This window comes from Sturnus vulgaris, chromosome 3, assembly GCF_052056855.1.
Source record: "Sturnus vulgaris isolate bStuVul1 chromosome 3, bStuVul1.hap1, whole genome shotgun sequence".
Taxonomy (NCBI): Eukaryota; Metazoa; Chordata; class Aves; order Passeriformes; family Sturnidae; genus Sturnus; species Sturnus vulgaris.
In genome coordinates, this window is record NC_142245.1 from 7,877,217 (window position 1) to 7,904,525 (window position 27,309).

General features: G+C 47.0%; 1 protein-coding gene across 6 annotated transcripts in view; it reads right to left on the bottom strand.

The window, feature by feature from the left end:
* Nucleotides 1-27,309, bottom strand: part of SLC8A1 (solute carrier family 8 member A1) — a 114,854-nt gene that overhangs the window by 83,763 nt on the left and 3,782 nt on the right. For 5 of the 6 annotated variants that reach the window (XM_088160867.1, XM_088160865.1, XM_088160868.1 and 2 more), the window contains exon 2: nucleotides 18,704-20,539. In XM_088160867.1, coding sequence (XP_088016993.1) covers nucleotides 18,704-20,502 — 1,799 coding nt within the window. In that variant the 5' untranslated portion in view covers nucleotides 20,503-20,539. Of the gene's footprint in view, nucleotides 1-18,703; nucleotides 20,540-21,702; nucleotides 21,764-27,309 lie in introns of those variants that run through there. The other variant, XM_088160864.1, reaches the window with a different exon arrangement.

The window sequence follows — 27,309 nt, forward strand, 5'->3', positions numbered from 1 at the left end:
AGGGGCTGAAGTCAGCCTGCTACCAGATAGCAGGAAATATTTATAACAATCACTTCCAACTGCAGCCTTTCATCTGAAATCTAAACAGAAAGCTGAAATCCCAGGCCTGTAAGTTGATACCTTGGCTATATATGGTCAAAGAACTCCATGGGGAAGAAAAAGATGCTAAGTCCCCAGCACTCCTCATACATACGGCTCCAAGAAGATCCATTAACCTCTGTAAAATTAGCAAGCCCATATTGTCAATTAGCTTTGAAGTATTATTGTCACACTTTTGCATTAAGAGCTCTGCTCTCCCAGGGATGTCTCAGCATGTCACACTCACAGCCACGTGTATGGCAGGGCATAGCATTCTCTAAATGCTCAGAGAGTCCCCCAGTCTCATGCACCTGTGACAACAGTTGGGAATTATAAAGCACTGTGAACTCCGGCAAAGTTATGGGGTGACCCCCAGCACTCCTGCAGGAAAGCCCTGCCAGGCAGAGGCAGGGCGTTTTACAAGACACAAGAACAGAGGAATGGTATTTTCTGGTATTCAGGCTGGCAAAAAATGAGAGCAAAACCAACTCCTGCATGAAAAGGGATCTAGAAAATCACAAAGCATTGAAATGCATTGTTTCAGACTAGTGACTATTGCTACTAGTGACTATGACTTATCCTTTTTGAAAGAGTTCTTCTGATAACAAAAGTCCACATCTTACACTATTTTTTTTAAGAACTCCCACCACACGTCCTTCTGCATCAGCAGAAAATGAACTGCAGAGCTTCACTCACAGAGGTGCTTCCACATTGTGTCCCCCGTAGTGCAGAGAACAAGGTCCTTCTATGCACCCTCGAGCATGGATGGGATTGAAGCATTTCCTTGTTGCCCTTCTCTGCTTTTACCTAAGCATTTGCTGACAGGAACACGTTGCCCAGAGAAGCTCTGGCTGCCCATCCCTGGAAGTGCTCAAGGCCAGGCTGGATGGGGCTCTGAGCTATCTGGTCTAGTGGAAGGTGTCCCTGTCCACGGCAGGAGGGTAGGACTCAGGTGATCTTTAAGGTCTATTCCATAGTAAATAATTCTATCATTCTATGGTTCTATGATGCATGTGCAAAACCAGACAGGCCTAAAAAACAGCATTGCAGCCTTTTCTTACAGAGGTGAAGAACAGATTCGTGGTCCCTGAAGAATCAACAGTTTTGACCCTGTGATATTAAAAGCTTTTTCTCGCAATTTCTGTTCACCACAGAGATTGCACCGTGCTTAAAAGCAAAGAGTTGGCATTCCTGCTCTCAGCCTGCTTCATGTAGACAGCTCACCCATAATGTTAATCTCAAATCAGTAAAGTGAGTTTGCCAACACGTATAAGCCTTGAGCTGGAGCTCACAATGCTTGGTCCTCATCAAGACATCAGCCTCCGCACAGGACATCTCGTAGACCATTCTGACAGGCATGTGCCTCTGGGGCAGCCTTTCCTTTTCATTGCAGTTCAATGCCTTCCCACTACTCACAGCTGAATTTCAAGAAGATGGCAGTGAACATCTCAATTTAAAAATAGAGATTATAACCGAAAGTCACGTTTCCTTTTTTAAGATCTAACATACTGTCGCAACCTGCTTATTGTTATTAAGCAAACAGCAGCAAATTCATTTCTGCATATGTCCCTGCTATATGGGGTGTCAAAACCATGAGAACCACTTCTATTTCAATACCAGCCCTTCTTTGTTTCTCTTTCTGTATCTCATGCTGCATCTCACAGGGCATGATCATGAAACCACCGACAAACCAAATTTTGGTCTCTCTCAGTGCCAGCTGTGACACAGCAAATGGTGAGTTCCCAGGGTGGAAACAACCACTGGACACAGCAAACCTCTTTGCAGTGATGGCAAATAAGGACATGCAGGCTTGAGAACTACAGTTTGAAATAGAACTCCCCCAACAGGGGGGTTTTGCTGGTAGATATTATTTGTACTAGTTGTTATTGTGTGGGCTGCATCAGAGGGCACTACTGGGCTTATCCTAGCAGTGGTGCATTCCCAGCAGGAGCTCATCCTGCATGCAACACCAGGCTGGACATGCACCAGTGCACATCCCACTGCAGCCCAGAGGGCACAGAGGTATCCTGATTTATATCCCAGTAAAACACAGCTCATTCATTCACTTCTGGCACCTGAGGACTAGGCCTGACAGACACCAGTTCTCTCTGCAGGGAGCCTGCCATGCCAAGCCAGGAGCAGCATTTCACCTGTGTAGGCACTCACTTTAAGGCAGGATGACCCATGGTCTGAGGCAGGGCACAAGCCTCCTAACCCTGAGATCATCACACAGAAGAGGAAACTGGGATGGCAGGGCAGAGGGAAGGCTGAGCTTGAAACAGGGGCACTATGATGAAAGACAAGAGGTCTCTGTGGGAAGAAGAGGTTTTCCAACCACAGAGGAGGATTAGGTGTAGTGAGGCGAGATCTTGACACCTGCTGTCTTGTGTGAGAGCCCCTTTGCTGCCAGCCCTCATTCCCATTCCTCAGAAGCCCGGCTACCTCTGTCCCCCAGTGCACACTGCTCCCTGCCTTGCGTGGTACAGCCAAACACATGGTGCTCCAAACATGGTACAGGGAACATGGAAGGACAAATCTGAAAAGAAAAGCACATCTGCCAGATATGCCCAAGCACAAGGCTGGAAGGAACTGTCCCAAAAGAGCACAGTGGTATTTGAATGCAGGCTCACCCTCCCCAGCTGCAGGAGCAGCCGTCTCCACTCATGCGAATATGCGGTGTCCTTGGTAGAAATCTGTTACAAATATTTGCTGGATCTTCTCTCAACAATCTCAACAAATATAACCCAGGGGTTTAGTTTACTGGGGAAAACTCTTCAGGTTTATCTGCAGTCTTTTATATTCCTCTAGACTTCAAAGATGCACTGCCTTTGCAGATAGAATTTTTGAGATTTGAAAAGGGCTCCTTTGCTGAAAGAGCAGCCACAGAGCCTCCCAACAGGAGCAGTGGCCAGGGGCTTAGCCAAAATGCTCCAAGGCATTTTCAATCCCAGTTGTAGCTCAGCTGGCTGCCCTCTACCAGGCTGCAGCCACCCTTAAAGATCTTGTGGCAGGAAGAAGAATTGTCCTCCCTTCACCTGGCAGGAGCTGCTCTCCAGGCCCCAGTGCCCACATCTCCAAGGCACAGGCACACCAGCCTCGTGTACCCTGCCAATATATCCCCCTTCCTCCACTTGGCCGTGTCAGGGCTATTAACAGGATAATGAGAAGAAAGAAGTACAAGCCTGAAAAAAGCATCTCTAATGGGAGCATTTCAAAAGGCAGCCAGTTTCCAGAAAGCAAGAACTATTCTCCACATCAATTATCTACAGAGATGCAAGAAACTGGATGACAATGAGAAATTAGATAATAAAAGCTCTGATTTAACTCATTAAGTTATGGCTCCAGGTATATGTAGTCCCAGTGCAGGCCAAATTTTATTTATGCCTGCATTACAACCACCTCTAGAGAGCATTGCTACAAGGCACAGATCAACTGAGGAAGAAATTGAAGGCAATTTTGTTCTGCAGCTCTAGAAATGTGAGCCATTTCCACTGTCACAGCATGCAAGCAAACCTCTGCCTCTCTTCTCAATGGAACCTGGAGCAATGTGACTGCACCCCCACAGCAGGACCACGGCCCAGGACTCTCCCAGCATTGTAAATATCTGCAAGTCACTCATTATTAGTGTTGCAATGCAAGTTTCTGTCATCAGGGACTGAAGTAGGCAAAAGTGACATTTTCATTTGTACCAGGTGTTTACTCTAAAATACAAGCCAACAGCACCTCTAAATCTATATGGTTTCTCCTCCTCCAGCTTTTTAAATGAAAAGCAGGTATGCTTCGTGGAGTTTCCAGTTTTCCTCACTTTCACTGAGAGGAGAAAATGCAGCAAGGTACTTGAGGGGGAAATCTTCAATCTAACATTTTCTCAGTTTCTGCTGTTGTAGGAATGACAACCAACAAACATAAAGCCTCTGTCCCACAGGGAGGTAAGCCAGATGATCTTTATAGGCCATTCCCACTAGCTCTGGCATATGTAGCTATGTTGCATTTGTAGTTTAGACCAATTTGAGATGAAGCATTTCTCTGCAGCCTTTTATGTTATAAACTGATGGCCTCCATCTCAACCAAAACCTGCCTGCAGCCAGCAGAGACATTCCACAGAACAATGAAGAAAACCTTGCTCAAATATCAAGGTCACCCAGGCTGCTTGGTCATACCAGCAGGCAAAAGAGGCCCTCAGGAGACCCACTTCACTCTCACTGCAGCATGCCCACAACCTTGGGATCATGTCCCTGACGGATAGAGCTTCCCCTTATGGTGCCTTCTAGCCTTCTGAACTCAACCAGTTAGCTAGTCCCAGCTTTGTTACAGGTGTGACATAAACTGCTCTGTCCCAGATCCCGCTTTGCTACAGCAGATTCCCAGAGCCCTGTTGCATTAACGACACGCTGCGCTTTCTGTGCTGGAAGTCAATAGTGCAGTGGTGTTGGGGAGACAACTGCTGCCAAACCAAGGCCCCTGCTCACAATGGCTGGTGCAAAGAGAACATCACTTTACTTCATTTTTAATGACCCAAATGCAAGCCTAAAGCTACCCGTGTTCAAATGCATTAGCTGAGCTCACCACCTCTCCTCTAATTAGTCCATGAGTCTAAGCTCAGAAAGAAATAAATGAATAAAACTTATGCCACAAAGCAAAGGGTGCTGCACCCAGCCAGGACTGGAGAGCAGGCACTGCTCCTCACTCCCCATGGGGTTTGGGGGGGAATCACCATCACTCTAGATCCAAAGCTGGCACATGGCTTTGCCACTGCCACCTGCTCCTTTGTAGGATTTTCCACCACAAAACTGGGGTGCTAGAAGCAAATCCTTACTTGCAAAGAGCTGTTGCACAAGCTGCCTGACAATATATACCTTTCCAATGTATCGCCTTTCACAAAGAAGTTGAGGTGCTGAAATGTTGTTGCTTCACCTTCTGTCACAGTTGCTATTAGCAGGGTTTCTCAAAACACTTGGCCTGAAATGCATCCCCCTGCTTAAGTTTCCAGAGTCAATGAAGGAAAGTTTGGTTCAAAACGCAAAATGATCTTCTGTAAAGCAATCAATCAATCAATAAATAAAAAACTGCCAACCCCAAATTTCAATTAATTTCTTTAGACTTCCAAATTGGTTTATTCAGGTTGCAGATTTCCTGAAAGGTAAATCTTTCTTCCCTAAATAATAACACTCACACAGATCAGTACATTTTCCCTCATGTACAGGAAAGGAATTTTAAACCTCTGCTCTAACTGGAAGGGAAGAGTTTAACACAATATTAAATATGGAACTCTTAATGTTATCCTTTTTATTTCCTCTCTCACATGCACTGCCTTGGCACCAAAACGCTGATCAATTTAGCTCGTCCTTTCCAAGATAAGTGATTTTTCTTGGCAAGGCTAGAAGCATTCTCTTTTCCTCATTGCTTTTACCTTTGATGCCTAGTGCCAAGCCAGAGCTCTCCTGGCAAATACATGGAACATGAAACTTGATAGCTTTTTCAAAATACCTGTTGCAAATGTGAGCAGCACAACCTTGTTCTAAGGTCTGATGGGACAGGGGGGCTCTGAAGAGGACCCAAGCACTTTGCAGCTCTCAAATGCTCAGAAGCAGCTAAAGGGAGGCATTCATACCAACCATTGGGATTTTGGCTCTTCTTTCACTTTTTCCTTCCACTCCTTTTCCAATTATTCATATTTTACCTTAGTCCACGTCATCCCCACAGATGCATTTCCCTGGTTATCCTTTCACCTACTTTAATTGCTGAGGCCCAGGTAGGTGCAGCCCTCAGGTGTATGTGCACCTTGAGGTATTTGTACCCCTTTTGGAGGTGGCTGCAGCTGCTGCCTGAGTGAGCCCATCTACTCACACCCAGAGGAAAGGGAAATGATGTGGGTTAGCTGGCTGAGCTGTGTAATAACTGCAGGTGTAAGGCAGAGCAGTGGCTGAGCAGTGCCACACTCTCTCTGATGTATAGGATCAAGTTTTTATAAGCCCCGGGAGTGTGACTGTATTTTCCAGAAGGCCTCTGGTTTATACTGGGTGTGTGGTTAAGTAGGTTGCTATGGTTCTCCCTTGTCACTGGTGCTGACTCTGCTCTTCTCTATTTCACATCAGAAACCCGAGACCTCAGCAAAATATCAGCGTGCCTGGCTGTGAGATTACAATGATTGGGGGTGGAAATCAGCCCCTCTTGTGCCCCACAACCATAGAAAGAGAAATTATTCTCATTGTGAGCGAGCCCACAAAGGCAATGCACGTCTCCTCTTCCAGGCTTCCTCCCAGCACTGCAAAGTCTCTAGGCCTGGCTCACAGCTGGCAGCTAACAGCTTCCCAGCATCTCTCCTAAAAATGCACTCCTTCAGCAGGGTAATGAGTTCCCCAGGTTTAGTCTTTGTGACTCCCCACAAATCACTGAAAGGACAGACTGCTGTTTTGGTTCATTAGCAAGTTTTTTGTGGAAATCTGTGTATTTGCAAGATGCCAACATGCTCATTCATGCTAATGTAGGAAAGCTTGAATTGAGAAGCAACTTAAGTCTTCTACCTTTCCTTCCAGCTCCAGACGACTGGCAATTGAGAGCAATTCTTCTCCTGAAGCACGGCAACTTCTTCCTTGGCATACCAAGGACCAGACAGAGCACACTAGATATTAGTCAGCATTTTTCTTAAGACCACAGCTGTTAGAGTCCTGGAATTCAATAGGAAATTTAATTTTCAACTAAAACACAATGAGTGACAGATGCCCTGAGGTTTTAGCTCTTGGCACAGCAGAGGAAAACATCACCAGAAAGGCTCAGACAAACAAAATGAACCTCAATGGTATGGGCATCACTTTCGGGTCTTGCACCATTTTAAGCAGCTGTATCACCAGGGAAGGAAGCTGTTTGTGACAACAGCACAGATGTGACTCATGGGCTTTGCACATTGAAAGGGGAAGGGTTCTTTGCAGGCAGAATGTGGGGGCAAAGGCCAGGCAAAAGAAGATTGTTCAGGAATCTTTGCTGTCTGACCATTCAGGAGCCACTCTGGGAGTCACAACTGCACCACCCAACATCTTCACTGCTGGGACCAAAGCCCCTTGGCAGCAGGAGGCTCCAGTGAACCTCCACATACCCAGCTTGGCTCCTACCACACACCACACTCACAGACAAGATTCTCTCACTATCTCAGTCCCAGGTTTCCTGCAGATGTCTGAGTCTTTAAGTAATTAAATCGATGTGCAGTCACACTCTAACAGCCTGAGTTGATGCCTCCCGGCTCAGTGAAGGAATTCTTGGGCTTCTGCACCCTTACAGTCTATGCACCCATTCGCCTCATGCTCTTTACGCCCCTTACACTTGATATCTGTTTGGGGTTTTCTACTTGTTTATTTGGGTTCTATGGAGTCTCCAGGGAACTAGCCACCCCCAGCCAGTGCTGCAGATCTCTATCCCCTTTGTCAGACAAAGGGTTGGTGCCAGGTCACGGCCGCTTTCCCCCACCGCGGGCACAGCCTGCAGCTCCTGCTGCAGCTGCACAACGAATGACCTGCATTAGGTGTGTTCCTCAACAAGAACAGACCACAAGGATGCAGGGAAAGGAGTCCTAGGCTTTCACCTGTGCTTTTCAAAGCTACTGCCTTCAGGAGGTAGAAGCCCTCTGGCACTTCATATTTACAAATTAAAACAGCAATCACTTCCTTTGGCAGCCAAGGCTGAACTAAAGGTCTTCTTTAAGGTTTTAAAGATACTGAGGAAGAGGAATTATGGATAACTTGAGGCTGCTTCTGCAGTTCTAATCTATCAGATGACATTAATCCATCCAAGCTTTCCCTCATCGTGATTCTGCATTAACACCTAGCAGCAGCTATGGGATGAGAGCTGCTGCTGCAGTCCACAAAGCTTGCTGGCTCAGCTGGCACAGTGCAACAGGGAATGTTTGAGCACAAGGCAGGCACTCTACAGGGAAACGAAACTGCCCTCCTGGCTTGAAGAGGGCAGGTGAAAGGATCAGAAGCCAGGGACTCTATACCTGGTGCAGCATAGGGGCAGGGAGGGGAAGTAGCTGCTTTAGTGGTTAGAGGAAACTTGTAAGAAAATAACCTAAGATAACTTTGCAGGGTTTGTGGAGCAAAGGGGAACATTGACATGGTGCTCCCTGGAGATTCTAGGATACCCTTGGCTGGCAGGCACAAGGGCAGGAGGTTGTTCTCCTGTGCACTGGGAGAAAAGGTTGTTTCTCAGACCAAGAATTTACAACCCTCTCTGACTTCCCCTACATTCTCAGGTTTGCCTTTCCTTGCATAGGTGCCTTCAATGGTCTTGCCCAGTTGCATGTCAGAGCAGAGCAATCTCCCTTCCTGCTCCCAAGAACTGTGTTCCCATTACCTGCTCTAGGAGAGGGAGGACATCGTGCAGGAATAAGGAGGTGGTAGTCCAAAGGAATTTTCCTAGCTCTTCTCTTCAGGTGTGTTTCCCAAGTAAAGTTTGGTAAGCATAGCCCCTAGCCTACTGCTGCCTTCAGATCTGTTTATTAGCACCTTTGTGAGGGCTTTCCAGGACTGCCAATTCTCAGGGGGCTGAGATACAGTGTTTTAATTGCATATAATTAAATACTGCTCCCTTATCTAGATTTCAAAGTTTACTGTTGGGGCTTCAGTACCAATGCTCTCTTCCCCTCTAATTAGCTTCCTTAATCTGTGCAGCCTTACTTCTTCTCCCAAGGGGATATGGCTCTCCTGCAGGGAAGCTTGGATTGCATCTAATTATTAGCAAAGGAGACAGACAGCGGCATTGCCCCTGCCCCAGAAATCCCTTGAGGGCAAGAAGCCCATAGTGGATGGCCACAAGGAAGTGGTGCAGGTTCCATGTATGCATTTGGTCTTTCTGCTCCATCTGTAGGTTTCTTTGCATGTTATCCCATCACAGAAGACCCTGCACGACAAGGAGCCACATGGCTGAAGTGCAACTCATGTGATGAACACTTTTGCCTGGCTAGCACATAGTAAGAGGAGAGAAAGAGTTCTCAAGGCCTCATCTGACCCAGTGTGTATTAAAAGAGACAATACACCTGACACCTTCAGTAAGTTTTTGTGCAGTGCCTTCTAAGCTGTCTTCTGCTGTTGACAGAGGCCACCCACTCCTCTAAGAGAGAGCACGAGGATGGAAACCTTCCTCTTGAATATCTTCAGGATGGCATCTGTCTCATTCATTGCAAGAGCACAGTGTTGTAAGCTCAGACTTGGCTGGCAGGTCAAAATGGCACCCCCTGACTTGGTTGCTCCCCTCCCACTTGGATTTGTGTTTATGACTATTCTTACACAAACACTTTAAAGTGTCTTGCTTCTGTTCAGGCTAATTTACATCTCTGTAAAACCCCATTCTACCTCTGATAATGCTTTCAGACTCTATTCTTTTTCCATCTGCAGGCTAAACCACCAATTTTCTCTTTTCCATGCCCAATAAGCTCCACTTCAGGACAAGCACCTACTGAACATCTTTTCACCCCCATCCAGTGACACATTTTTCTTTCCAGACAGATTAGACCCCAGCACCTCAGTGGCCCATTTAGCCAGGGCTTGCTTATGACAGTGCTAAACAAGACAACATTAAAAGCCCTTCTGAAGCTCAGTGATATGACAACACTGCTTCTCCCTTACCCAAAAGGCTGGCATAAAAGGAAATTAGGTTGGCTTGATAAGATTTGTTCTTGACAAATATATGCTGGCTGTTACTCATCTCCTTGTTATCTGAGGTACTTACAAATAACGTGTTGATTTATTCTAGGCTCTTTTAGGTACAAAAGCAGACCTAATCTGGCTGAGATGCTTTTGAAGGCAGCTTCTGAGCTTACCTGCACATGTCACCCATTGCCCAGGAAACCTTCCTAAGGGACTGCTAAGAGCCCCCCATGCACTCCCCTTACAGCACAAGGCTAGATTCCTGTGTGCCTTCTGTCCTGAGGACAAGCATGCTGCATAACCTCTGTCCTACACCTGTAGGCTTCATGATCACAGACATCACAGAGGGACCTGCTTCTTGGCAGAATCTATTGTTCAGTTCCCTTCCCCTTCTTCCTCTGCATTGCTAATGCATGAATGTCTAGAGTATCTCCTTCCCATCTAATCCTTGTCCAGTTCATGCTCAGCCTGATTCTGACCCAACCCTCCCACACTTCTCTGTTACAATCCTCCCTACTAAACTGACCCATTTTCAGATTTTTGTATGAGTCTTTCTGAGTTCCAGGTCACCAGAGAGCTCTTGAGTCAGGTAAATCTCCTGCTACACTTCCCTCCTTATTCCCAGGATGATATGTGCCTGGGGCATTGATACATTATTTTTGCCCTGTGTAGGGGTGACACCTTATTCCCCGAGGTCCTGTGACATACTCAGTCACCAAGGAAGAAGAGAAATTTCAATAACCAAACCTAAAGTGTGAATGGAAATCTGAAGCAAGCAAACACTTGGCTCCTGTGCAGACTCAGGTGCCAGGTAAAACCTGCTTCCTACCTGCCTGAGCCAAAGTAACAGGTTTTGTTTCAGATCAAGCCTCCTCTTCTCAATGAAACCAGGGTGTCTCTCCCCTGCTTGCTGCAGCTCAATTCATTCCAGACTCCCTGCAGAACTGGCTTTTTTTCTGCCTTACACACTGTGACAGGGCTGTGAATTTCTGTTGGAGCTGTGCATCATGAGGACAGCAGACCTCGGGCTGCACAGTGGCATCACCAAGGCTGGAGGGAGGGTTGTGGCCGAGGACACACAGCTCATCGAGCCCAATGTCCAAAGTCTCCAGACAGAAGTGCTGTCTGCCCTTATCCAAAGGCATGCCAGAGAAAGTAATCCGTCACAACCCTCGTGCTCAGGATGCACGGGGGAGGTTTCGGAGTAGAGGATGGCAGAGCCACAGCCACATGAGCATTACAGAGATGGGAGGGCAAGCACCAGGGAGAAGGCCAGGCAACGGGGATGCTGAGAGCCTGTTTGGCAGTTTTGGGGACTGCTGAGTGCTCATAGATCCATAGATTTCTACTCCAAATTGTTTGCAAAACACACGTATAGCTATTTTGTTCTTTAGGATCATGTGTACTGACAAATTAAACCAGTAGCATGCAAACACGTCTCAAAATGAGTTTCTTACTAGGAAGCAAGCAACCAAGTTTGGAAAAGAATTCTAAGCAAATCAATCCTTTTTTGTCTTCATGTCCTTCTTATGTCCCAGCCAGCGAGACAACAGCCAGCTTTGCCACCAGGTGACAGTATATCTGGCCCCTGGGACAAGGGTCTCCTGCCAGGTGTACTGAGCTTATGGCTGAATTAGAGCCATATTGCATGACCCCAAAATAGCATAGTGTGTGACAACCACACATCAGTGTTTTAATGGGAGCAAATAACCACTCAAGCCTTCCAAAGAAGTTTCCTGATAACAATGCCATGAAATTTAAACCATCCGTCTAAAAACTCCAAAGGTAGTATCTCTGCACTGGACTCTGCTCAGTTGGGCCCTATCCCTGTCCTCAGCCATCTGCACTCAGGGGACCTTTCCCAGGAAAGGACTTTGCTCTGAGGGGGCAGGCATATGACATCAGTTCCATCTCTGTCCTTCCAGCACCCAGTCCACAGGGATCCAGCCATGCCCCCCATTCTTTGTTATTGCTTTCTTTCTCACTGCCAGACATATTTGATTGTTACTTTGATTGCATAGGAAGCAGTCCAAATATGGAAATGGAACCATACAGGGACTGGGCAGAGGAGGCTCATGCTGGTCACCCTCTTACTTACACATCAGTAAGATACACTTACACTAAGATATTTTAAAACAGAGAATGCTGTTACTGCTTGTTGTCACCCAGGATCCAGCACTGCCATTCTTGGAAAACAGCATAGTGCCTCTTATGTCATTGTCAGAAACTTTATTAGTACAGTTTTTGATCTCTCCCAGGATGTCCTCAGGCTACCTGGCATTTATGACTTGGAGAGAACTGACCCTAATGCCAAACATGCTCATGACTGCAAAGAGGAGGACATACCCCTCGTACCAGTACAGCGAGGCCATGCACACACCATGTGGCTGTGGCTCTAAGAGGCTGTTAGCAAAAGCTCCTCATCTAAGAGTACTGGGAAAACACAGGTGGTTCAGCAAGGCCAGACTGTGAAGGCTAAGCTAAAACAGTTCCCCTGTGGTGCTGAAGAACAGGGGAAGGAACAGGGATGAGGGACAGGATAGGTGACTTTCCCCTTGCATGGCAGTGATGTGCATGTCCTTGCTAGTGGACACATGATTTTGTCTCTGATGTGAGCAGAGCCAGTGAGCAGAGCCAATGAGCAGAGCCAGTGGAGACACACAGAAGACTGATCCAGACATGGAAGACTGTGCATCTGACAAGGGCAGGGCAACATCACATCCCCCTGTGAGCAAAGAGCTGGCTGATCACATTCATTTGCCTGCAGCATGTGGAGTGATGCCTCCAGGCTCAGCCTTTCCTTCTGAGGAGGGGCTGCTTCTGACTCAGTCTGCCAGGTCCAGCTTCTCGTCTTTGTTTGGCTTTGGATGGCAGCAGATGTTTCTCTGCCCATCTGTACAGATGCTTGGATGCTGGCTGTGGTCATCTGTCTGCTTTTTGGTCTGTCACTCTAATTTTGAGCCCAGGGATCCAGCCCTGCTGCTGGAAGAATACCAAGTGCCATCCACTGAGTTCAAACCCAAGGGCAGTGTCAGAGGAAAGAAGTCTACTCCCAAGGCAAATGCCCAACTTGAACTCCAATTCCACTGGGATCCTGTGTACGAGTGAATTACCTCTCCCTGCTCAAGGATTTGTCACAGCCATGTGCCCATGTGCACAACTGGGAGATGGATAGATGCCTGCTCTTTTTTAAAAATCTGCTGGTGCTAATGCTACTCCCAGCGGTGCTCAAGCACATGCCAGGAAAAGAAGGGTCTGCAAAAAGGGATAGGACTTCTCCTACCCCCTATTCTTGCCTCCCCATCAGGGAGCTGTGAAGCAGTGCTTCACTCCGAGATAAATTTTCTGCGCCAACAAGCTTTGCTAGGGCTGTTTTTTTAATTTCTTAAAACAAGCCTAGATCCTGCATTTTGTGAATCATTACAATGCATTTAATAGGTAGCCTTTTCATAAAGGAGCACAGTGGATGTGTACACAGGCCCTGATGAAGCTAGTAACTACCTCTCCATGGCTTTCAGGGAGTTATTACGTCTTTAAGATCCAACCTCTCTTAATCAACCACAGAGATGCAGCTGGCAGCAGTAAATTGCCAACAACAGTTCATTACAAATAAGGAAACATTGGTTTTTCAAGGACAAAAACTGTGTCAGCTCTTCAGCTAACTCTTGTCCTCACCCTTCTCCCCCCACTACTCACTCCCAGTGATGTGCTGGCGCAACTTGCTTTGTCCAATAACGCGACTTCACTGCCTAATCTCCTCCACAGGGGACATCACACCATCAACTTGCTGGATTTCCTGACTTATTTGGGCAAACGGCACAAACTCCATCCCGTGCTCACCCTCCCTGAGGGAGCCACCGGCAGGACTTGTCCCACAGCACCACGATGATCTATGTGCCACAGGAGCACCCTCAGTGGTTTCACCCTGGGGAGCAAATGAAATCACGGGACACTCAGGGACACAGCTGTGACTTTGCCCTTCAGGGAATGGAGACCTGACGTGGCACTTGGGAATGAGTTTTCCAGAACCTGCCATGTCCTGGGCACAACACAAAGGGGAAGGTCTGTGGACATCATATGGCTTTATTCCCTCGCTGTCTCCTAACAGAGACCACGCATCTGAGGCAAGAGCACAGCAGTTTAAGAGATATGCCCATGCCTGGGAGATACTAAGGCAAATATTTTAAGAGCATTCAGGAAAGTCTAAACATTGTTTGAATGAAGAGGAGAAAAAGACAGATGACCCTGTTAGAGCTGTATCTTCCTCTCTGAAGAGATGACAACCAGCTTTTGGCCTTCAGGAACCAAAGAAATTATACATTGCAGGCCCAGAGAACTTCTCCTCCTCAAAAGGGAAAGAGGCCCCATCCATGTCCCAGTGTGGTGCAACACACATGGCTCAGACCCCTGCTGTGGGTTTCTGCCAGGGCCACCTCCTGTAAGAGGGATCTGTGCTGGATGGACCAGGAACACTGGGTGCCTCTGCCAAGGATCCAAGCCCTAGATCCAGCTGGCCATATCTGTACTGCCTGCAAATCCGACTGGGCCAGGCAAGACTTCCAGTTGCGAGAGGAGAATACTCTTCAAACCCCATGCTGGGCTCTGGAAGCACGGCCAACAAGAGTTTAATCTTTGTTTGGTCTCCTTTGATATCTCACACTGTGCTGCCAGACATTAACCCCGTGTGAGCTGGGGCTGTTGAGTCAGGGGATGCACATTGGCCCAGCAGAACAAAGTGGGACTATAAGAGGAAGAAAATGTACTCAATTGTGAAACCTGAAAAAGGGAATGTTCGCTTCCCTTCCAGCCTGGTTTACAGCATTCTCTCTGCTGCATCAGAAGACATCCTGCTCTTCAGCTCTATCCTACTGCAAGGCTGCTCATGCTGGAGGCTTTAGTTTTTTTCTCTAAAGCTGCAGGTCACAGATGAAAAACTCATATAGAGGGGTTCCAGGGCTGAGTCAGGATATTATTTTTTCTGTTTCTTTAGAAATACCTGACCCAACTTCTTTTTAGAAAAGAAAAGGGGCACTTTAAAAAGCCATACCACTTGGTTCCCCTCCTGCCACCATCTATATTTATTGACATTGACATTTTTAAAGGGTTCTTGGGAGGGAGCCTATGTGGTTTCTGGGGACACTTTCCCAAAAAAATAATGAGATGTAGCCGATGTTTGTGTGTCTGTTAGTATTCAGCTCCTAAATTTATGCTTTCAGAGAAATGCCAAAACTGACTTGGACAAGTAAAATTCAGTGGGCAAAGAGTGTCATTTCCTAAACCTGCAGCAGACATGTTTCATAAAAACAACTAAACTGTATATTATGAACAGCAAGATCATTTGATATAAGATTTTCCAAGCATTTACAGGCGTGACTGCATAGGTGAAACGTGAGTTTAATTGGTTGTCCATATGTACCATCTTCCTCACTGACATTAATACAGTAAAATCTTTTCTTTTGGGGTGTGTGTGCAGACATCTGGAGTGCAGATTGTAACAGATCTCTAGTTGCAATGTTATCCCTAGGAAAACTATGTTTTTTCAACATAAAAGCGCACACTGTTTTCAAAGAGTTTTACAATCACATCTGGAAGAGGTGCTCCTCCTAATGCTTCGAGACAGAAAGGAGAAGAGCTGATGGGAAATCAGCTGAGGGAACTATTGCTTCCTCCTCTAATATGAGAAGTTGGACTTCTTTTGAATTATTTAGCATTCAGTCAGGAAATAAAAATACACTGGCTGGATGAACCAGTGACCTCTTCTATGATCACAATAGCTGTAGTAGATGGGGGGAGGCAGGAAGGGCCTACAACTGCATATCTTCTCCATGTTCTCCTGCAGGAAGCTTTAATTATTAATGGAGATGCAAGATAAGGATGGAACCACCATGTTGAGGGTGGCCCCAGAGGGAAGGGTCTCTTATACTTTAAATCACAGCACCTACACTGATGTCTCAGAGCCCCAGGTACCAGCAGTGCTAAGTTAAACGTTCCACAGGAGGACCAACATCTTCTCCATTACACATCTCTTTTTTGTAGCATCAGAATGAGATGCTTGTTTAAATGTGTAGGAGCAGCATGGCCTCAGCAGTTAAACTGCTATTTTGTGTACTCTGGGAAGGGGGGACATCAACAGATTGCAAAATGGGAGTCTCTCTGGACAAACAAACAACATGTTACATAATTAGGCCTTTTGGGAACCAGAGGAAGGTCTCCAGAAGATTAGGGCCCTCCCAGCGCTTTCTAATTTTACTGGGACTTACCAGCAAGCCAGGCCTCTAATAATAGAGGCTTGTGCATGCTTTTCTTTCATCTTCATGTCTCCCTGTACTGCCCTACCTTTGTTATTACTGACCCAGAAAAACACATCTTACTCACTTCTATCAAGCTGATTCATTCAGACTTGAATGGCAGAACTTAAGAGGCACTAAAGACCTTTAGAAAGGGCAGCAAATACATCTCTTGGCCATCAGAGCATAGGAAAACCTGGAATTTTAGAACTTTATTGAATCCAATGTGCTAGGGAATTGCACCATTCTACATAACCATGGCTTAACTGAAGTACAGCACTATCAAGCAATGACAGAGAAAAAAGTCCTTAGCTCCATAACCCACATATTTTGCTAGTATATCCTCTTTATTGGAGCAAATTCTTCCAAGGGAGGATGCCTGTAAGCAGCAGCTGAGCATCAGGAACACTCTGTCTCTGTGCTGCACGGCTGTCCTAAACTTGTGTCCAGGTAAAACATGGACCTGCAGGAAATTTGCCCATCAGATTGTACCACCTAGCACCTCCACACGGACTGTACTAGCTAAGTTTTAGATTAATACCTGCTGCCTTTCAAGCACACGGATAGATTGGAATATGTACCATTGATTTCATTCTGTCAATGTCCTCTCACACTTGAATGGAGAAAGCCCCTTGGCCAACATCTGTCCCTGCAGTCACCACCTCATACCCAGAAGCCAGGCTGTGGGCATTTCTGAGGTACCATCACTCACTGTGATTCCTGTGAGAGATAGTTTAAAGCCAGTAGAGATACAAGGGCATCTGCACAGAAAAAGGACGCTCGGGTTTCTAAGAAAGCTGCTTTCCCCTGTTTCTTGCTTGCTGTGCACATTCTGGCAGACGGTAGGAAGAGGAAGGAGGAGCCTTGGAGCCCTGGAGAGGGCACACCAGCACAGATCCCACAGGATGTGGTCAGCTCGCTTCCAGCACACCCCTTGGTTACTGGGCTGTTGGCAAAAGTCAGCAGTGAACAGCTCAGAGGAGGGAAGGCCACCCCCAGAGGCAAGCAGGCACAGCAGTGCCAGGAAGAACACATCATCACAGCCCAAGCACCAAGAGGCAGCATAGGCATAGGGTTTGGATGAATGATAGCACAGAGATCCTGGTCACAGTGATGAATCCAAGGCAAGGCGTAGTCCAAGCCACTCTGAGCACCGCTGCAGACCCTGTGGCCGTGTGTTTGGCCTGCCATGTAAACATGTCACATTCCATGGGAGCTGGGAACAAACGTCAAAGTCTAGCTGCCACTAGCCCAGTTTTGCTAGTGCTGAGTGACCTGGATAAAAAGCAAAGAGCCTTTGGGAGATATCCTTATAGCCTAGTTCGTTGCATCTCTGCGGACAACTCCCTGCTTTTCCCAAAATGATAAAAAAAATATTCAAATAACTGTATTCCTCTCTACTACATTTATCATTCAGGAGTCAGGAACCATGTGCTCTTGACCCTTGTGTGAGCAACATGCCTGCTGTGGCCTCCAGATTATAGAGCTGTGAAGTTTTTGCTCAGTTTTTCCTGGGAAGTCAAAATCCCAACTGGTATAAATCCTACCTGAGAACTACAAATCACCTTTTTTTCCTCCCCCATCTACTTCAAGAAGTTTTATGAAGAAGTTTCATTCTCCCTGTGCAGATGCAGCAGACACAGCTGACAGAACACAAGAACCACTCTGGCCACTCGCCATGGTTTGTCTCAGCTCATAGGAGACCAGTAGCACAATAAATAACACCCAAGCCAAAATTTAGCTCTCCCTTGACACAGCAGTGCCCTTTATCAGTTACTTCTTTCAGTTCTATGCAGTCTTTTTGTGCTATAGATCTTAGTCCCTGTTGGCTGCAAGCACAGAATTCACTGTAGAAGAGCCTCAGGTTGGAATAACACAGCTCTCAGTCCTTACTCCTCCCAGGGCACCAGCTGGGCAAGGATATGTCTTCAGGACATATCCAATGATAGATGTTTTCTACCATGATTTACTGAGCAAATTATTATTATGTTCTCCAAATAATGTGATAAGGCTACTAATTACTTAAAGCACTAATAATTTCCCCGTCAAAATAGCAAGACTCAGGAATAGGCTCCACCAGCTTTCAGCTTCCTTTTTTTACCTGCAAGCAGCTGAATGTGGCCATAGTTACATCCTAACCTTGAGGCTTCCCTGCATGACAACACTTTTTCAAGATGTATTGGACAGTGACCCAGCCTGCACCCTTTAGAACAGGAGGAGGTGAAGTAACCTTCACCAAAGCCCTGAGCAGAGCATCAGTAGGACAGGCTGTGAGCCAGAACCGTGTGATCTGAGCCTCCACTTGAAAGAGGAAGCAGGTAACACAATTCATACATTCAGTTTAAGCACTTTGCAGGATACACTCTCGCACCTGTGTGGTCACAGCCACGTCGGCTTTCATCTCTGAGCTGAGGCTGTAGAGATCGGCTCAGCGCATGGGCACAGCTCCCAGATGAGCTCCCCCTACCTGCTGCTAGAGGGCTGGAGTGCCCCGACCAGGCACCACTCTCCAGTCTGCTGGCAAGGCAGGGACGCAGTGTTTCAAGCTCCCCAAAGCACCTAAGACCATTCATGGCTTATTGCAATGCACTGGCACACAAACACCTGCACACAAACACCTCCAGTGCAGCTCTGGGAACTAAGTGCATTTCGTTTCAGGAGAAATAGAGACTGTAAGGAACAAATAAAACCTTGACTTACACTATCTCATCATTCTGGAACTCCAGCTCCCCACAGGTGTCTTCAAAGTCCTCTCCTCCACCTTTGGCTGTGCCTTCCATGGTTTTGTAGGGCACAATAACATTTCCTCGTGCTCCAGAGGTTCGCAACACTTTCACTTCCATGGTTCCTACGCTTTCACTGATGTGTGTGACTGGCTCCTCGAAGGTGAAGATGCCAGCGTGGTCATCATCAAAAATGGTGACGGTGGCAGTAGATGGTGATCCCAAGCAGGCAAGTGTTGAGACCCGGCTGGCCTCAAGAACACCCTCATCTGAGGCCTCGTTGCTGACACGGACGTTGCTGAGATGGACCAGGAAGTTCTCATCCTCCTCAAATATGTCGTCGTCAATTATGCCAACACGGATTTCCTTCTGGGTCTCTCCAGGCTTGAAGACCACTGTCCCTTCAGTGAACTCGTAGTCAGAGCCAGCGTTGGCCGTCCCATCCTCTGTCCGGAAGTCGACATACACCGTGTTGGTCAGGTCTCCTCCCCGGCGGACAATGGTCAGGGCCACAGTGCCACAGTTCTCCAAGCACTGGTAGGTGCCCTGCTCAAAGTAGAGCTTGCTGACAGGGTCGTTTTCGGTCACCTCACTGTTGACCTCGTGCATGCTGACGGCTTTGCGGGCCTGGTCTGCAGCGTGTCTCTTCAGGATGTTGCCAGCGCCAGTCATGAGCCGAGTGGCCTGGATGCGGTAGAAGGCCCTGCTCTTCTGCTGCTGGCTCAGGACCTGGTAGTTGGCCAACTCTATGAGCTGCTCGATTTCCTTGTCTGGGTGCTTTTGTTTCAGCTCCTTCAGGATCCGAGCCATCTCCCTTCTGGCTTCCTCGTCATCCTGGTCTTTCTCGTCCACTTCCAACACCAGTGTCCCATCCAAAAAGTTCTCCACGTGAGAATTAGCAACCTTTCCATCCATCTCGATGTCAGCCTTGGAGGAGGGCCGGTCACCCTCATGTTCGATGATCATCCCTCTCTGCTTGCCAGCTCGGTATTTCTTGTAGACATACTTGTAAAATAAAAGCCTCCTGTCAGCTATCCAGGCAAACACTACACAGATGGGGAAGAAGAAGAAGGTGAGCAAGCCTTCCCAAACCTCCACAACCCCAGGAGAAGACACAGATAAAATAATGTAAAGCCAAGTGTAGGCAAAGATGCTCCAGGCCGCTGTAACAAAAAACACTCGCAAGTGCTTGATCTTCCTTATCTCTCCATCTGGCACCACATACACACAGATTGCAATTATGACAAACATGTTGAAGGCAGCACTCCCCACGATTGTGCTTGGCCCCAAGTCCCCTGCTGTGAAGCCATGGCCACACACCTCAATAACAGACAGAAGGATCTCCGGAGCAGATGAGCCCAAGGCCATCAGCGTGAGGTTGGAAACAGTCTCGTTCCAGATCCTCACGGTGGTTTTGCTGGTCTCGCCATTGGGCTTCTTGATGGTTATTTCTCGCTCTTGGGATGTAATGACTTCAATGGAGGACATGAAGCGGTCAGCTATGATGGACACTCCCAGGAACATGTACACCATTGCCACAAAATACACTGTTGCCCGAGCAATTTTGTCCCCAAACGAGGGGTCCTGGGGTTCCCATATTGGTAAAATCACACCCCTTTTGCAGATATAGGAGCCAGCACACTCCTCGGTGTCGTTGGCAGGCAGTTCACTGGGGCTCTCCGCATGTGTGCCCTCTGCATGGCAGAGCAGAACCAGGACAAGGCTCAGGAACGGGAAGCTCACTGGGAAGGTGTGTATGTGAGTTACTTGCAACATGGCCACTTCTACCAGACACCTCCCAAATATCCTCAACCTGAAGAGGCAAAAAGGAAAGATGCATTAAGTGAGGCCAACCAGACATAACAGATTTTCCTCTCCAAAGATATGATCGAGTTAATCTGTACTCAAGAAGATGCAGCTGATGAGCCCATTTTGTTATGATCAGTGATGCTTTCCATGTAAAAATCCTCTAGTTCAGTCATCTGAACCAGGATAGATTCAGATGGTATCAGTGAGCTAGCACCTACCCCTTTAGCTACTATGATGCTTCTTTCTCTTTGTTGAAAACCTATTTGTTCAATTGCATTTTCTTGTTCCTCTAATCTAATTAAAGCCCATCATTCTGCTTCGCAGCTGGTAGAAGTGTTTCCCATTTCAAAATTACAGAGCACTCACTCACTCACTGGAATTCAGGCTAAGAGCAGAAGAGGACAGGGAAATCTACTATCCCCTCATCATGTTAAAAAAATATTTTTATACTTTCAAAATCACTGTAAGCTATGTAATTCACAGTCTTTTCTTGCTCACAGTCCTCCCAAACAACTATTCCACATCGGAGATCTGCACAAAGTGAGCTTGAGCCCTGGCAAAACTTTACTCTTAACAGTAACGTGGTCATAAGATGAACCAGAAGGGTAGCCTGTAATTAATGATTTTGGAGCCATTCCTTCCACAGTGCATCACTTTGCACCTTCCCAAAACTGGAAAGAGCCCCATATGTGTCGAAGCCTGGCTCCCTTGGCATGCTTCTAAAGGAAACATGTCCCTGCACTCTCTTCCCACTAGGTCAGCTTTGATGACTTCCCCTTCAAGGGCCTTTCTTACTCCATTTACAGCATCAGTCATCATGCATGACAGCTGTACTTGCCCTTGTCCTGCCTCAGGATTTTCCAGCAATGTAGAGGATCTGTTAAAGAGGTTTGCAGTTAGTTAACAGTGCATAAACCGATAGAACAGATGCCTTTAAGTACAAAGAGATGCTTAGTAAAAAAAAAAAAAAAAAAAAAAAAAAATCTGAGCATGCTCAGTGTTACATTCTCAAATTTACTACCCAATAAAAGCCAGATCCCTAGTTATTAAAGCTGTATTTTCTCCTCAAAGAGAGCCTTTGCTATACCACACTTCTCCAATCCAAGTTAATTTAATCAGCTGGTACTTAATGTTTCTATGAAGAGAGGAAAATGAGCACATCAATACCTCGACTTCTCTGGGAAACACAAAAAGCTGAGCTGATTTTCCTCAGAAAAACCCCACACACCTGAAAGGAAAAAAAGCGAACAAAGCTCAGCCATGGAAGGTTTTAACTCCTCATTAGGGCAGGGACATATCATGCAGGGACAGGGCTGTGTGCAAGGGAACAACTGGCTGGAGGAAGCAATGGGAACCATCCCACACCCATCATATGGGATTTGCTCCACAAAGAGACACTGGGGTGAATCAAAGCCTTCTCCTCCTTTGCTTTTATTTATGGATGCTGTGGTAGGATTATTGGTCTGGAAGAATAATACTGAGAATTTATCAAGACAGTTTCATATAAATGGCATTTTCTCACCAGAAACTGTTGGTCTGCCTCCAACTCCCCACTCCCTGGTATTGTAATTATGAAAAGAAAAAGATACATAATGGAGGAAGTGAGCAAATCTGAGTGGGTGATAAGAACAGATAAACCGAACAAGAAAAAGCAGGTCTCTTGTAGGAAGACAGATTTAAAAGAAAGTTGTTTGCATTGGGAATCCTGCTAATGCTACAAAAAAGCTCTTACTACCAGACTTATTGCCCCCCTGATCATAGTGCCTGAGTACGTTCTGCTTCACCAAATGTGAGCTGTAGCCATTGCTTACAAGTCCGAAGTGAAAAAAATGCAAGCATGACGTTTGTAAAGAGGAGGACCTTGTTGCAAGCCCTTCATTGGATGGCTAAGCTGAAACAGATGTGCATTCACAGTCATTGAAATTTAACTGAAGCATGAATTAGTCACCTAACATCTGTACTATGTTACACACTGCTCCAAACCAAGTCATGGAGACATTTGATAAAGGGGCTGTCAAAACACAGGCAGAGTTGGTACCTACTCTGTTTATCCCAGATAGCTCCTAAGTGTAGTTTTGTTTCCTTTTTAAATAAGTAGGCTTAAAAAAATTCATTATGGGCATCAAATATTACTCAGCTGCATGGTTCTTCACCCTCTCCTTCTAAAGTGCAGTAGTTTCTTCAGAAAACTCAAGAACATCCACCTGTCCTTGTTTAGTTAATTTTTCTCCCTGTGGCAAGTCATATCCCTGCAATGTACAATTGTTCAGAGCAATCAGGCATTGTGAAATCCCCTTGGCAAGAAGAGAAAACAGATGGTTCTAGAGAAAATATTATGCTTTGGGTCACTGATTTAGGTCATGAAGGACAGGAGAATCCCGTCACACTTTGGACCAACTCTCCAGCCTTAAAAGGATCTGGATACTTCTTGGGGGTTGTTTTTCCTTTTTCTTCCCCCCTCTCCTCTCTGGAATTTTTTCCCACTGACATGTTAAGATGGCTAGCTACAGGGGGAGAGGAGACTCCCTGTCCCTTTCTTGGAGTTTCTCTCGCAGGGTGGGTGTGGGGTGGGGGAGGGAAGAGAGGGAAACACCGCGATATCGGGGGGCAGGTAAAGGAGAGGTTTGGGCAGTCTCTTTTTCTCTCTCGCTCGGAGAAGGACGGTCGCTGGAAAGCCTCACCCCGCCACACCGACGCCGGTAGTTGCTCTTCTTCGGCTGTGGGATCCCGCAACGCTCCCCTGCTCGGACACTCTCCCGCATCTCCTGCCAACTCCAAGCATCCAGTTGGAGCATCGGGACCGACACTGCCCCGGGATCCGTGACCAGCCTCTCTCCTCCCATCCCCTTCCGTCTGGGCCCAGCCCCCATCACCCCCAGGGCTCCTCCAGCCACGTGGGATCACTGCATCTCCCCCTTGCTCACCGGGAGCTGGCCGGCCCTGCCTGTCAGCTGGGACGTTAATTGCACCACAGAGGAAGGGTGTCCACAACCGAAAGAACTGTTACTGGGTTCCTGTTCTGTTTGTTGTTAATTTCGTAGTTGTTTTTGTTTGCCTTGTTTTATATATATATATGTATATCTGTATGTAAAAAATTGTTATTCCTATCCCCATATCTTTTGCTGAGAGCCCCTTAATCCTAAAATTATAATAATTTGGGGGTGGTGGTTTACACTCTCCATTTCAAGAGGCTCCTGCCTTCTTAGCAGACACCTGTCTTTCAAACCAAGACAGTACTGGAAGTCTCATTCAGAAAAAAAGACACCCACTAAATCAAATTAATAAGTAATTTGAATTTTATTTACCATGTGTTTCTCCTTTCAAACATTCTAATATAAATCGGGTTTTGTTTTGGTTTGTTTATTTGTTTGTTTGTTCGCTTGTCTGAAATGAAGTTCCCTACTATGTTAAACAGGAGGAAAAAAGGCCTAGAGGCTTGCATCTGAGCAATCCGTATTTCTGGCATTCCCAACCAGCATTCCATGTACAAACAATATTTTGCTCTCAGGTGTCAGGTGGTAAGAAATGTGGGGCTTTTCTGGAGAGGGATAAGAAATGGCTGGAGCTTTGGAAGAGACATCCACCAGCCATGCCAATGTGCCTCCTTTGAGCAGCAGCAGCATCTCCCAACTCTGTTGTACTTACGCCAGCATTTTGTGGTGTAGTCACAAAGTAGGGCTCACATACCATGACCAGCTTTCCTACTTAAACCAATTCACAGTGAGGCTTGGGAATTATGAAGGGCTAGAAAATGCTTGGCCACAACATGCTAGTTACACACATGCAGCCAGAGCCTGACACTCAAAATATCTCTGAGAAGCCCCTGCTATTAAATCATCAGCATGTCTTTATTTGTACAATCTAAAATAAACAGCTTGGTCCCTCTTCCTCTGCATTTGCCTATGGTCTCAGCTCAAGGTCAGCACACTGTGGCATAGTGTAGGAATATACCCAGAAAAATCATTTCCAGCATGCTGTAAGGAGAAGCAAGGCTACCTGAAGAGCAGCCCTCCCTCCAAATCGAACTTTGTTAGCTTTTCATTAAGGTGTCTGAATTGCATTTCCCATCCTAGCCATCAGCAGTAAAAGCGTATGCAGCACCTGATGCCCAGTGTCAGGCCGGCAGCCCTGGCAAACCCTGCCTGCCACGGTGCTTGTGGCCTCGGTAGGACTGCTTTGGTGCCCCTGGGGCCAGAGGGATCGGGGCAGAATAGGGCAGGAGCACAGGCTGCTCTCAGGCTTGGTGCTGGCCATACACGTGTGGTGAAGAATCCCAAGATGCTGTCCCAGGCCATAAGCAACACCTGATGCCCGGGGACAGCACTCTGAGCCCTTTTTACCACTGCAGGAGAGGAACTGTCCTGGTGCTGCTGGAGAGCTCTCAGGGATAGCTAAAACTAACTAGGAGAGACAGAGCCCAACCTGGGTTCTCCTGAAGTGGCACTGAGCCCATTTCCCTTCCCAGATAAGCTCCACAGGGGTGCCAGCAGGTATTTTTGCACAGTCAGGGAAGAAAGCCTGTGAGAAGCTCCATAACAAGCTCAGTTTAGATGGAGGTCCTGGCCAAGGGTTGTCAGTCCAGCCTTTCTTCCATCCCTTGGTGCTGTGAAACACCAGGAGGGCAGTTGTTGCCCGTAGCAGGGCTGGGAAGGTTGCAGAGATATTTGCCTCCCTGCTGGACATGGGAGCTCTAAGTTTTACAAACTGGGGGGAGAGGGCTCCTGCTGCCAGCTCATGCTCCTGCCCCTCAGCTGAGGAGCTGACAGATGGGGAGGAAACAGCCTTTTATATTGCTCTGATCTTTCCCAGGCAGCATTGATCCTTCAGACTGACTGGTTGCTGCATGCAAAGCGAGCTTGAAAGCTGCTCTGCATTTAAACAAAGCACAGCCTTTTCTTTGTTGCAGCCTCTCAGAAGTCCCATCTCCATCGGGGCACTTCAGCCTTGAAATATCCACTGTAAGACCCTCTCTGTTATTTTCCTAAAGCTTTGTATCACACACGGATCTGTGACCATTTGCAATACATTAGAAGCACCATTATTTTTAAGAGCACTAAAAAAACCACTACTGGTCCAGGCACTTTAATTACAGAAGGACTAGGCAAGGAAGGAATGAGTTCAGGAGGAATGAGTGGCCGCACAAAGAAGGACTGAGAGGCTTTCCACGTAGAAATTTTTTTCCCAGCATCCCACAGAAAACCTGTCCAGAGCAGTGTTCACACCATTATAGCCACCACGTGCTACCCCACGGTGCCCACCCCACTGCGACACCAGCCTCATCATGAACATCATTACTGCGAATTTACTGCCAGCTTGGATGGGAGAAGTTGTCTCCACAGCTGTGTCACCATCGTGCAGGAGGTTAGAGCAGCACCCTCTCCCCACAGGGTGCCTGGTTGCTTGCTGGGGACAAGTATAAAGTTTGCTCTTCAGGCCAGAGTGGCTGCTTTTCAACTCGATGTGAAAACACAGCCAGGAGCATGTTGCAACACCACGAGGATTCCCATAGAGCCTTTTCACATCCTACAGTCAGAGCTAGACAAGAGAGGACCTTTTCCTAGCGAGGTTGCACTAGGGAGAGATAGGGAAGGCACCTTTCCTGGTGTCACAGGCTGGAGAAAATCGATCTCCCTTCAGCCAGAGGGGCCAAAAACCAATGAAGAAGCAGCTAGTGGTCACTGCAAGGATAGCCAGCCTGCACGGTAGAGAAACAGAGGCTCAAAGTAGCTCAGCTGCTCCTCACCCTGTCCCTGGGGAAAAGACAGCAAGACCCAAAAAGGCAGATTCTCTCCTATCCCACGGCCAAACTCGAAGTCCCCACGTTTGCCCCCCGCCAGTTTCTCTTGCAGGAGAAGAAGAATCTACTGCAATCTTCCTGGGAAAAAGCACTGCATACCTTGCCTCCATGCATGGGACTTACAGCCATCGTCCCATCTCTGGAGGAATAGTAAACTTCTCCCCTGCTGCTGACCCTGCCTGGCCATGCTCAAGCCTGTACACCTGTGCCTCACTGAAATCTGTAGCCTACTCTACAGCAGACAGCTTGGGCAAAGCCTGTACTAGAAAAAGATATAGCTGTAGGAAAAAAACTACCCAAACCAACCATCTGGTCTCTGCCCATCACAGCTTCTAGCAGCCAAGAGACACAAAACAGATGCCAGCAGCCCTGCAAGGAGGTCCAGGGTGCTTGGAGATCTGTCTGGGCAGCCACAGGCTGCACTGGGTTTGCTTCTGATCTTGGTGCTGACCCTGTGGCACAGCTTTGGTAAAACTAAGCTCCTGACAGCTGTGAGATTTACCTACCAGAGCAGGAAAAGGACCCTTCTGCCGCACTGGCTGTACATCCAAACCGTGGAGGAAAGCTGCTAAGTCCAAAGATTGTGTTGCCACTCAGGGCTGCATAGCGTGACAGCACTTTAAACACTGCTTGGAAAACCCTTGGCTCGCTTCCCTGCTCCAGCTCTGCCTGGCTCCTGCTCACTTTCACCCAGCTCTGCCACTCCAAAACAGGCATAACCTGTTGGCATCCCCTACCCATGACCCTGTAGATCTCCACATCAGGAAAATTATTTCCAGGCCATCAGCATCCTGATTGCATCAGTACAAAAAACATCGAAACCTTTCCAAATATAGTCAGAGGCACAAAGCCATGAAGCTGATCAAGTAAAACACACATCAGGCCACCTTGGTTTCTGTAAAGGACATTAAAAAGTAAGAATAATTATCAGTCTGCAACTGATTTTTCCAAGTATCCTATCTCTTCAATGAAACATC